Below are 13389 nucleotides of genomic sequence, written 5' to 3'. Positions count from 1 at the left end.
GTAACAAAAACTGGTCTCAATACAAATCTACAGAAATTCAAATGCTCATGTAGTCTAGTTCTTAATTACTACTTGGCAAACTAATTCTTAAAAACATTTTTCAAATTTGAGATTTTACTTTTTAAGAATTTATTTGCAAAAGTTCAGTTTTCTGCTTCAGTCACCCAAGTTCCACGTTTTATTTCTCGGTGCATACTTAGTGTGCACTCAGCAAACCATTGAATACCATAGTTAAAAATCTTATCAGTTTCTTGGTTCCTAGTTTGAGAATTTTGATTTAATGTGTTGTTTTCAGCAAGCTCAATGATAGCATCGATGCTGGATGCCTATGATGCTTTAGAAACAATTACAGAGTCATTCTGGACAGAAACAGGCACTCCAGTCCACCAATTCTACAGACTCTCATGTACCATTATTGTCTGGCAAAAAAAAAGAAATAGATAACAGGAGGCTAATTGGAAACAACTGCAAGAGGCTTCACAGATTAGCTAAAATTAAAAGTTAACATAGTTTCTTACAGGCTGAAAAATTGAGAAATTGGGGGGCAAAGAAATGGAAGATTAATTAAACAAATCTTCGGCACCTGTCTTCAAAGATATTACTAGAAACTTCCCAAAATAGTGGAGCTGTGTACAATCTACAGTAAATCAGATGCTGAAAGAAATTAGTCAGAGTGATACAGTGTGAAAACATCCCCTTGGGCCCACTCGCCCAACATGACCCAGCAACACTAGTCTGTAAATACAGAGGAGAAATAGTCATTGAGGACCTTGCCCATCTCCTGTGGCTCCAAACAGTTGACCCCTTTGATCTCTGAGGGTCCCACTCTCTCTTTCCAGTTACCTTTTTGCCCCTTATGTATTTATAAAATCTCTTGGGATTGTCCTTAAAGCTATCTGCCAGAACTATCTCCTGTCCCCTTTTTCATATTTTTATTTTCATATTTCAGATACAGCGCGGAAACAGGTCTTTTCGGCCCACCTTGTCCGCGCCGCCCAGCGATCCCCGCACATTAACACTATCCTACACACACTAGGGACAATTTTTACATTTACCCAGTCAATTAACCTACATACCTGTACGTCTTTGGAGTGTGGGAGGAAACCGAAGATCTCGGAGAAAACCCACGCAGGTCACGGGGAGAACGTACAAACTCCTTACAGTACAGCACCCGTAGTCAGGATCGAACCTGAGTCTCCGGCGCTGCATTCGCTGTAAAGCAGCAACTCTACCGTTGCGCCACCGTGCCGCCGTTACCTTTCTAATTTCCATTTTTACTTTGGTCCTTCATTCCCAAAACTCCTCCAGGGATACACTTGATCCCAGCTGCCTATACCTGTTCCATGCATCCTTCTTTTCTTGACCAAAGCCTTAATTTCTCTCATCAGCCAAGCTTCCTTACATTTTCCAACATTGCCCTTCACTCTAACAATGTTAGTGCATATCCTGAGTATAGAAAATTGGCGATGACATGCATCTGATGGCTTTGAAATAATTTGCTCTGAAGATAGACACAAAATGCTGGAGTAACTTAGCGGGACAGGCAGCATCTCTGGAGAGAAGGAATGGGTGACGTTTTGGGTCGAGACCCTTCTTCAGACTGATATCAGGGGAGAGGGAGATACATAGATATGGAAGTGTAAGGAGTGAAACCAGAACAAAGGGAATGGAGATCAAGGAAAATGTAGAATAGATGATTGTTAGCTGGCAGACAGTAACAACAAAGCAAACAGAGATAAAATGTACTCAGAGACAGTCAGACTGGTCGGAGAACTGGGAAGGGGGAGGGATGGAGAGAGGGGGAAAGCAAAGGTTACTTGAAGTTAGAGAGGTCAATGTTCATACTGCTGGGGTGGAAGCTGACCAAGCTAAATATGAGGTACTGTTCCTCCAATTTGCGCTGGGCCGCACTCTGACTGTTGATGGCATTTTCAAAATTTCATTGATTCCAGAACAGTTCCCATTGATAAGGACAAAAATGTAACCTACCATTTAAGAAGGAAGAAAGGGAGAAAACAGAGATCTGTAGTCAGTGTCCCTAACATCAATAGGGAAAATAAATTGCTGGAATATATTATTAAGAAAGTGGTATCAGGCTATTTGGAAATAATAGTATTATTGGGTCGAGTAAACTTGGCACTTGGCTCTGACTGAAAAGTTTCTCCTTCAACTCCACTCATTTCAACCAAATTAAAAATGTGGTCTTTGGATCCCACATAAGGCCAAGCCATGCCCATCTCCTTGCAGAATAAATGGAATAATCTTATTTCAGTTGTATTTAGCTCACCTCTTTTCCCAGTACACTAATGACTACTGGCACGGCTTCCTGCTAATGTACAGATCTAGAAAGCTTTATCGGCTTTGCTGACGTTCCACCCTCTTCTCACTTTCACATACCTACCCTGGAGAAAAATTAGCAACATGTATCCATTATGAGTCCAAACTCCCACAGCTACCTTCATGACAACTCTAAATTTCCTTCTGCAAGGACACCATTCCACTCTCCAAGTTTACCTAGCTCCATTTTCATCCAATCAGATACCACATTTTTCATTCCAATGTTTCTGAGATGTCATATTTTCCTTTGATGTTTATTTTTCAGCCCAATTGACAGGGTCTCAACTTTCATTCCCTGCATTTCCACTGCTACTCTCTCTCCTATCTACAAGAGAAGCTGAGGATAATACCATGATTAAAAGCTTGCCCCTCCCTTCTCTTTCCACATTCCATGAGGATTATTCTCTCTGTAATTTTCTAGTCCACTCTTCCATTTTTACCAACAACTATGCCTTTTCAAACAGCACATTCCCATACATGGAATCAATGGTGAGAGGTCTGGTCTATGTGATGGACTGGGCTATATTTACAACTCTCTGCAATTCTGTGCGGTCTTGGACCAGCTGGTACTACTTTAAATGAGGCATCTTGGTTGGCACAGACAAGTTAGGCCAAAGGGCCTGCTTCTGTGCTGCATAACTCTATGACCATGCATGGAGGTGCAAAGGGACTTGGGAGTGCTGGTGCAAGATTCCCAAAACGTTAATCTGCAAGTCAAATCGGTAGTAAAGAAAGCAAACTCATTGTGAGTTATTTTGTGAGGGCTTTTGTATTTATTATTTTTGTATCACATTTATTTTGTGAGGGCTTGTATATAAAAACAGGGATGTAATGCTGAGGCTCTTTGAGGTGCTGGTAAGGCCGCATTTGGAATATTGTGAGCAATTTTGGGCACCATATCTGAGGATGTGCTTATGTAAATGTGATATTTCAGTTATTTCTTTTCAATTACTTTGCAAAAATCTCTAAACACCTGTTTTCACTTTTTTTAATTACGGGGTATTGTGTGTAGATTGATGATAAAAAGAAAGAATTTAATCCATTTTAAAATAAGGCTGTAACATAGCAAAATGTGGAAAAAGTGAAGGGGTCTGAATACTTTCTGAATGCACTGTACATTTCTGGCATCTGCACTTTACTTGTCTTTAATCTTTCCATGTACTCTGTGCAACTGTCAACTCATTGATCTTCCATATTCATTTATCCTATTAATATTCTGCAAACTTTGGCTGCATTCTTCTCATACCCTCTATTGCCAAACACCAACAAACTTGTACCTCTTACATTTAATCGTCTCATCCAAATAATTGTAGAATGTGAACTTCTGTGGCTCCAAAATGGACCCCTTACTATCTGCCTCTCAATCCGTGAATGAATGCTGTTTATTTCTATTCTCTTCTGTTCTTAAACTAATGAGTAACCTACACCAATACAATGCACTTTGATCATCTTATCAAAAGCTTTCTGAAAGTCTAAATACACCACAACACTCCTTAAAGAAGTCAATGGGTGTCATTTATGTCTATATGGATGCTGACAATCACAACATGCCAATAAAACCATCTCTGGAAGATCCTGTGAGACATTGGGAAACAGCAGGTATATTGGGATTAAATGGATGTTCTTTGAAAGAATGAGTGCAGAACCCATTTGCTAAATAGTTTCCTTCTATGCAACATAATGATTCCACATAACTACAGGTGATAAGTTCCAGTTCAGAGTTCAGAATTTGAAACTTTGGAACTATTTACACCAAGTAGACAACAAAGAAAAATCAGTGATTTTTAAATTATGAAATATTTTGATAAGGCAAAGGCCGCTTACTTTTATTTAGAAGTGGGAAGTGCCTATCAATTTATTATGAAAGCTGGAAATGTGTTCTTTTTGGTGACTGATTTTGTTGAAGGTGCTTCATGGTGGGTTGGTTGTTTTAGGAAGAATTATTATTTTTCTGCCATTTTTGTTGTTTCTGACAGAGATTCCAGGTTCTCAGTGCCATCCAGATGCTCTTTACTCCATTTTGATTAATCACACGCCAGAGATTCATGTTGGTGTGGATATTTTGCTTACTGCTTCTCTCTTACGTTTTAGACCTTCAACAGGAACGCCATCCGCTCTGGAGGCTGTTATTTTTTCACCGACACAAGGCCTTTTGAACCTTTTGTCAGTGTGAGCTGAATGGGGAGACTAAACCAGATGATGTTCTGTGAGGTAAGACAGAGCCTCAGCTGATGAGTTCCTTAAATGTTCAAAATTCCCTGAGTGCCTTCTTGTCTTCAATGAGTCTACTCTCTTCTTGGCTTTCCATATAACAATAACCATATAACAACTACAGCACGGAAACAGGCCCGTTCGGCCCTACCAGTCCACGCCGACCACTCTCTCTGACCTAGTCTCATCTACCTGCACTCAGACCATAACCCTCTAATCCCCCCATATACCTATCCAATTTACTCTTAAATAATAAAATCGAGCCTGCCTCCACCACTTCCACCGGAAGCCTATTCCATACAGCCACCACCCTCTGAGTAAAGAAGTTACCCCTCATGTTACCCCTAAACTTTTGTCCCTCAATTCTGAAGCTATGTCCCCTTGTTGGAATCTTCCCCACTCTCAAAGGGAAAAGCCTACCCACGTCAACTCTGTCCGTCCCTCTCAAAATTTTAAAAACCTCTATCAAGTCCCCCCTCAACCTTCTACGCTCCAAAGAATAAAGACCCAACCTGTTCAACCTCTCTCTGTAGCTTAAGTGCTGAAACCCAGGCAACATTCTAGTAAATTTCCTCTGTACCCTCTCCAGTTTGTCGACATCCTTCCTATAATTTGGCGACCAGAACTGCACACCATACTCCAGATTCGGCCTCACCAATGCCCTGTACAATTTTAACATTACATCCCAACTTCTATACTCGATGCTCTGATTTATAAAGGCAAGCATACCAAACGCCTTCTTCACCACCCTAGGAAGTGGGGAAGATCTTGATTGTTTGGGTTTTACATATTGACAACTCTGAAGGATCTATACATATTGAGAAAGGTAGATTGCTGTTGAATCTCCTCTACTCTTTCAACTCACCATCTGTTTCTTTAGGTCACCAGTGCTTTGGAGTAGCTTGGTCTCAAAGAAAAATAAGAGCCCATCTGGAGGACTATTGAAGGTGCCAACCTAAGAACTCCTTAGAATTGTGGTTAATTAACTCCTGGAGTTTCTGGTCACCACCAAATAAGTCCTGGTACTTTCTTTCAGTTGCGAGAGTCTTCACAATTCTAACTGCAGTAACCTTCTGGGCAGACCAAACACTATGGGCACCCTGCTTGTTGGAAGTTGTTAGGTTACTTCTGAGGCACTGAGTGAGAAGAGCTTTTCTTGTAGGCCACATCATTTGAGACCTTATAACAGTTGTTCTTTAAAAAGTCTATACTCAGATAACTGAGAAAATTCACACTGTAAATATTCTATTCCAATAAAATTAACCATTCATTGATTTACCGATGCCACGAATTATGTGAGAACTCTATTCATATAAACCAGTCACTGATTGATTGATTGGAAGGAAGGTACAGTATGGAAACAGACCCTCTAGCCTACTGAGTCCATGCCAACCATCGATCACCCATTTACACTTGTTCTGTTATCCCACTGTTTCATCCACTCCATGCAGACGAGCGGCAATTTAGAGGCCAATTATCTACAAACCTGTACGTCTTTGGGATGAGCGGGTAAACTGGAGCACCTGAAGGTAACCCACACGGTCACAAGGAGAATGTACAGACCCACACTGACAGCACCCAACGTCAGGATTAAGACCTGATCTTTGGCCATGTGAGGCAGTAGTTCTACTGGCTATGCAACTGCGCTGCCCTGGTTGCAGCCTGTGGACTACTAGGCAAGTTAGGTAAGTTAAAAGGCAGCAAGAAACAATATCTATTATTACTTATGTGAGCAAATATTAAGAAGGCTGTTGAACCATGCAGCTCGCAGCTTACCCGTAGATCAATTATCCGATTATCAAGTCTTGTATCTTGGTTGACGGTGGCCCGTCCTTCCTATATAGAAATATTAGAATATATATTAAATGATCCATGGCATCAATGAACATAACAACTGAATCTTATTTCCACTTGTCTAACATTATACAAGTAAAAGGGATTTAAAAAAAAACAGAAACTAAAGGCCAATTCTGTTTGCCCCACCCCCAAAATTCTAAATGCTTACAATAAATTATCAAATTAACATTAAAATATTGGCCAATTCCAATTGGTCAAATGATGAAAGCTGCAAAGTGCTGGAGTAACCAGCGGGTCAGGCAACATCTCTGGAGAACATGGTTTGGTGATGTTTTGGGTTGGGACCCTTCTTCAGACTGGTTTCTTTTTTGATGAAATTATTTCAAAATGGTTCTAAATGGTTTCCTTGTTTCTAAATGATGAAAACTATTGGTCTAGACTTTCCTGTTGTCACCCATTGAAATGAATAGATTGTTATTATTACAGTTATGATCAAAGAACTTAACCCATTAGTTCAGTGCATGAGAAGGATAATAATAATGACTGAGGAAACACCTAATCGATTTCCTGCATCCAGTATGATGGAAAAATATGAGCAGAAAAAGTCAGCACTGTTTTAACAACAATCTGCATCTTATCACGGTTCTGCAGTATCACCTTAAATCAAATACTATATTATCTTTTAAGAGACCACATAAGGCTGTTTTTCAAGAGTTTAATCAAGCTTCTCTAACTCAGATGTATTATCCCACAGATTTTTGGCTGTCTCCTTCATGGTATGCCACTAAGCCAAGAGTGACATAAATCAAATATGCTACTATTTGAATACTATTTTTATTACTTTTACTCTGAGACCATTTCTATTTTATAATTGAAAAGCACAAACATTCAAACTTGATGAAATTTAATAAACATTAATAATAAAAATATGATACATGTACTTGGAGCTCTAAAAGTACATTGAAGTCTCAGTGAAGAATTATTTATAATATTACTGTTTTGTTGCAATTCTCGACGATAATTAATTATCCTCTCATCCTCAATTTTCCAATAAAGTCAAAATTAACATACCAAATGCATCAGTTATAATAGTGGTAAATTATGAATGGTTAAAAATTGTACAGGTACTGTAAAATGCTATCAAAAATAATGTACAATTTGATTTACTTCTGAAGGATCTTCTGTTAGAACAGAGTCTAATTATTAGTGTCAATCACATCGAGAACAGTTAAAACTATCTTGGTGAAGCCTTCAATTTAAATTACTGTGTTAAGTAATTACAAATTTAGTGAGCTTATATAATTTAAAATTGTTAGCAAATTATTATTTTTAGTCACATTTATAAAGACATGGTTCTCGTGACTGCATCAGAGCAAAGATGAGAAAAAACATAAATTATTGTGAACAATGAGCAGATCAGACAGCATTTGTGTAAACAATAAACTTCAAGATCAATTGGGAAATTGAAAAGGCAAATAAATTTTGTTGCAGAGGATATTGGGGTGGGGGGTGATGTAAAGGACAGAGGGAATATATGTGAAAGGATGAGCCCAGGATGGCCAACAGATTGATAGATTAATGAAAAGAGAGAAAGAGCAGCAGAAGGGGGTACAGACATTCAAATCTATTTAAACAATTAAATCTAGCACACATAGGTGCTCACTGAGTTTAACTTGTTTAACGAAATGGAATGCATTTGTTACATTTTAAATAAATATATCCAAGCACATTTTAAATAAATATATCCAAGCAAAGTGAAGAAAATTACAATGCTCGTAGAACTGTGCGGAACTCAATGGGTGCTAAATCATAATACAGTACTGACGTGTATTAAGAAAAGAACAGACTTGCCTCATCACCTGCCTCAGGTCGCACTGCATCATCCAGCTGCAGAGGAAGGCGTGGTTCAGCTGCACTTACAACAAAGATCTGAAAGTAAATTATGAACATTAGAATAGCATAAAATGACAGCATGAACAGATAGATAAATAGAGATAGATCTTCAACTAAAAGATCTCAGGTATAACAAATTGAATTTGTACACTAAATAGCATTGTGATTTCCAAATACATATCACAGAAAACAGATGAATCAACATTAACCAGTTCTGATATATAATTTCTATAAAAACAATACAGATAATTTCTGGAATATTTAGTTCAACGTACAGCATGTTAATTAAAATACAACATTAAGGCTCAAAAAGAGTCCCCTTTTCAGTCCTTCTCAGGCCACTCTCCCTCAACACTTTTCCCAATACATCGACAACTCCGGTAACCTTCCTTTCTACGTTCCTGCAGAACTCAAAAATGTAATTACTTATACTGCCAATTTCCATCTTACCCTCATCTTCCCGTGATCTATTTCTAAAGAAAACATCCATATAAATCCCCTTCATGTCCTTCCCCTTCTGGATCTTTCTATCTCCAAGATAGGCTGTGGCAAACATTCATTACAAGCTAACAGACTCACACAAAAATCTTGACTATTCCCACTTCACTTCCTGCAAGGACTCCATTGCATTCTACTAGTTGCTTCATGTCCTTATCTACATCAATGATCAGACTTTCAACACAGATTATGCGAGGTATTATCCTTCTTCCTTAATTGTGAATTCCTCTCTACTATAGTCCACAGGGCCATGAAGGCATTTTATCCAATTTCCTGCACCCTTGCTCACACCTCTCTGCTCCATACTAAAGTACACAATTCCCTTGGCCTTCACTTTCCACACATCCAGCATCCAAATTCAACAGGTCCATACTGACCTTTCTGTCCTACGATTCCTCCATTGCCAGAGTGAGGCAACACTAAAACTGGAGGAACAGGACCTCAATTCTGCTTGGGTAGCTTACAACCTAATGGTATGAACATTTAATTCTCCAATTTTAGAGTAATCAAACACCCCCCCCCCCCCCCCCCCCCCCCCCCCCGTGTGGAGTTTACACTTTCTTTGTCACCCTTTAGAAGGGCAGGTAAACTGGCTGCTGAAAATTGTCCCAAGTATATAGGCAAATGGTAGAATCTTTGGGGTATTGATGGGATCGCTATTGAGGGTGCTTGTTGGGCAATGCAAACTTGGTCGAACAAAGGGCCTGTATCCATACTGTGATACTCTGTGAACTCGGGTAAATTGACTCAGTGGTAGTGCTGTCATCTCACAGCTCCAAACACCTGATTTTATCCTAACATTCCCAGCAGTTGGTGTGGATGCTTTTCCCTCCTACAAGGCGAGATTCCCTCAGGAGTCCACGCTTCCTCCCAAATCCAAAAAATTTACTGGTTGGTGAGTTAACTGGCTACTGGAAATTACCCCACGTGCAGATGGGTAGAAGGGAAAACAGGATGGAGTTGACGGTCATGAGAGAGAAAGAAATTGCAGGGAAATAAGTGGGGGAATGGGATTGCTCTGAGAGCTGGCATAAAAATCAATGGACTCAATAGCTACCTTCCAAATCAGAAGATAATTTGAAAACCTACAAGAAAGGGAACTTAGTTTTGTACTCATGTTAATGACCTTACCTGAGAATTGTTCATTGTTTCTCATTGCAGATGCTGCCTGTTCTTATTTGAATTGTGCATTTGAGTGTTTCAAGAGTAACTTTTATTTGAAGAAGGGATTCAACAAAAATGTACATGTATTTTATAATGTTATCACCACACAAAACCTGATTATTAGACGGCAGCTAACTCAGTAAACAAAACACATCTTACAGCTTCGCGTGGTACTTACTTTCTCAATGTGGAGCTCAACATCACGCTGGGAACAGCTTTCTATTTTCTGATTCACCTTCCGAACATAACCTTCTACGTCCACGATACTCTCTTTGCTAATGCTAACAGATAGAATAAAGTACTATGATTTAGCAGAGCATTTCCAATCTATATAATAGAACATTACAGCATATACAGGCCCTTTATCCGCAATGTCTGTGCCAAGATCAACTCTTATTTGCCTGCACATAATCCATATCCCCCCATACCCTGCATATCCACATGCCTTTCTAAAAGCCTCTTAGACGCTCAGAGCATCCATAAGAGCATCCATGTTTTCTTTCCTTACTTGTGGGTCCATGCCCCTATTCCACATAAATAGGTATTTGGGGTAATTTTCTATCGTTAATTAAAGCTGCGATGGAAAAAAAAAATCACGTTGGTTAGAAGGCAAAATCTTTTTAATTGGCACCTAATAAATTCCATTAATTGAAGAGGCCAAAGGCAGCAGCCATTCAGGCTTACATGTCAAGTAGAGTTCAATTACATCAGTGGCATGGAAAGGTGAAGCATGTTAGATTGTATATATACAATTGTATCTTTAAAAGGAGAATTATTCACTAATACATTATTAGTGACAGAGTTACAATCATGTAAATAAAACAGAAATTGGCAGAAATGTCAGTGTTATAGAGTTGCAGTGTCATATGGAAATTGACCCAACCTGACCAAATTATCCACCTAATCTAGTTCCATTTGCCTGCGTTTGGTTCATGATCCTCATAACCTTTCCTATCCCTGTTTAAATTTCTTATAAACCTTGCAATTGTAGAATGAAACATCTTTCATCTTATTTGGAACACATATTGATAGTTTAATATCATGGTTTCAAGATTTAGGGATAGAAAGGAGGATGGGAAGGAGAGAACAATAACGAAAGCCTATGATACCATAGAAAGCAAGTGGTATTAAAACCAAAAAAAAGCATTGGAATGTGATAAATAATGAAATAAAAGATTTATCTGGAGGTGCAGCAAGCAGTATCATTACATGAGATTACATATGGAAATGTCTGATATAAAAGTGGGTGGTTTTGCAAATAATGAAGATGGTTGTGAAAAATTGCAGCAGGATCAAGATCGATTGGCCAGGTGGGTTGAGGAATGGTTGATGGAATTTAATACCGAGAAATGTGAGGTGTGGCATTTTGGGAAGTCTAACATGGGCAGGACCTACACAGTGAATGGTAGAGGTCTGGGGAGTGTTGTGGAGCAGAGGGATCTAGGAGTGCAGGTGCATAGTTCCTTGAAGGTGGAGTCACAGATAGATAGGGTGGTCAAAAAGGCATTTGGCACATTGGCCTTCATCAGTCAGATTATCGAGTACAGAATTTGGGAGGTCATGTTGCAGTTGTATAAGACGTTGGTGAGGCTGCATTTAGAGTATCGTGTTCAGTTCTTGGCACCATGTTACAGGAAATATATTGTCAAGCTGGAAAGGATGCAGAGAAGAATACAGAGGATGTTGCCAGGACTAGAGGGTCTGAGCTATAGGGAGAGGTTGAGTAGACTGGCACTCTATTCCTTGGAGCACAGGATGAAGGGTGATCTGATAGTGGTGTATAAAATCATGAGAGCAACAGATCGGGTAGATGTATAATCTCTTGCCCAGAGTAGGCGAATCGAGGACAAGAGGACATCGGTTTGAGGTGAAGGGGAAAAGATTTAATAGGAATCTGAGGGGTATCTTTTTCACACAAAGGGTGGTGGGGGTATGGGACAAGCTGTCAGAGGAGCTAGTTGAGGCAGGGACTATCCCAACATTTAAGAAACAGTTAGACAGGTACATGGATAGGACAGGTTTGGACGGATACGGGCCAAACGCGGGCAGGTAGGACTAGTGTAGTTGGGACGTTGGCTGGTTGGGCCAAAGGGCCTGTTTTCACGCTGTATCATTCTATAATTCTAAATATAGTTGATGCTGGGAAATTGAAATGCGTTCAAAAATATGTCTTCAGAGGTTGGTAACATATTGAGAGAATGAGGCACAGTCCTCCAATTGTAAGGAATCTCGCACCGTCAGAACAGATGCCGCCAAGTTAGGCGAGCGAGTGAATGGGCTTATAGTAAATATTACTAGTTTAGCCCCTGAAATGGGAATAGAGAAACAAAGTAAAGCAGGAAAAGCATATGAAATTGAGAGAATTGCCAAAATATTCTAGTTCAGGACAATATGGACACTGATTCAGTCTACATCTCGAAAGGAAACTTGAGGAAAGACAAGGTCATAGCTTGTATGCTACAAAGGTTCCAAGCAAGAGCAATCAAAAGTGAATTTGTACAATATCAGACAGACAGAGAATGGTGGTGATGAAGGGGGCTAGTGCTCAAGGAGCAAGCCCAGCAACTACTTCATTTCTGCATCCAAAATTAGTATTTTCAAATTTAGGTGCTAAAGAAAAAGACAGTACAGTAATTCTGCACCCTATTTGACCTACGACATCTAACACTTAGATCTAACACTTAAGACACGATATAATTGAATAGTCATGCAAAGAGCCATTCACCCCAAAATACATACAAACTATTTGCTAGAATGGGCCACTTGATCTCTCAAACATGTTTCACCATTACAAAAGAACATTGTTGACCTGACAGTAACCTCAACTCTACATTCTCTTTTAACCACAGTAACCTTTCACTCCCTTTGCTTCATCTCATATGACAATTAAAAACTCTTGACTCATAATCATGTTCATGTCAGACAGAAAAAAATTATGTAGCTTAATGGCACCTTGCAGGATTGAGTCTCTAATGTGGAGGTCAGGTGCCTTCAAGTATACATTAATTATTTTTCAGGTGGTGAGTTCCAGACTCCCAGCACTCTCAAAGTGAGAACATATTTCCGTATCTCCCACTTACTGTTTCTAGCAATGACCTTAAGTCCATGTCCTGGTAAGGGACACAAAATCTTATTTATTCCATGTGGGCCCTTCACATTTATATACTATTAAGTCAACCTTCAGTTTCCCCTGTTCAAATGGAAACAATCTCAGACTATCCTATGTAGCTTGCAATTTTCCATTATTGGTAAAATCCTTCTGCATCTTTTCCATTACAATCATATCTTTTCTCTAATATGTATCTAGAACTTATTACATGTAATCACATTACTGTAGACTTTCTTCTAGAGTTCAAAATGTGTTCTAACTAAAATTACACACAGTTCCAACAAAACCTCCCTGCTCGTGTTCCATGGGTAGAATGTGATTCCAAAATTCAGAAGGATTTCAAAAGGTCACCAGAAAACTGTTTCTGTAGGCTGATAAGT

At 39.3% G+C, this 13389-nt stretch overlaps 1 protein-coding gene across 1 annotated transcript in view; it reads right to left on the bottom strand.

The window, feature by feature from the left end:
• The window catches only part of dars1 (aspartyl-tRNA synthetase 1), a 50383-nt gene that overhangs the window by 19618 nt on the left and 17376 nt on the right, over nucleotides 1-13389 (bottom strand). The window contains exons 7-9 of the mRNA XM_078403393.1: nucleotides 10079-10181; nucleotides 8197-8274; nucleotides 6325-6384 (exon numbers count right to left, since the gene is read on the bottom strand). Coding sequence (XP_078259519.1) covers nucleotides 6325-6384; nucleotides 8197-8274; nucleotides 10079-10181 — 241 coding nt within the window. The remainder of the gene's footprint in view (nucleotides 1-6324; nucleotides 6385-8196; nucleotides 8275-10078; nucleotides 10182-13389) is intronic.

This window comes from Rhinoraja longicauda, chromosome 8, assembly GCF_053455715.1.
Source record: "Rhinoraja longicauda isolate Sanriku21f chromosome 8, sRhiLon1.1, whole genome shotgun sequence".
NCBI classification, from domain to species: Eukaryota; Metazoa; Chordata; class Chondrichthyes; order Rajiformes; family Arhynchobatidae; genus Rhinoraja; species Rhinoraja longicauda.
The sequence above is the reverse complement of the archived record's forward strand: the minus strand, read 5'-3'. Positions and strand labels throughout refer to the sequence as shown.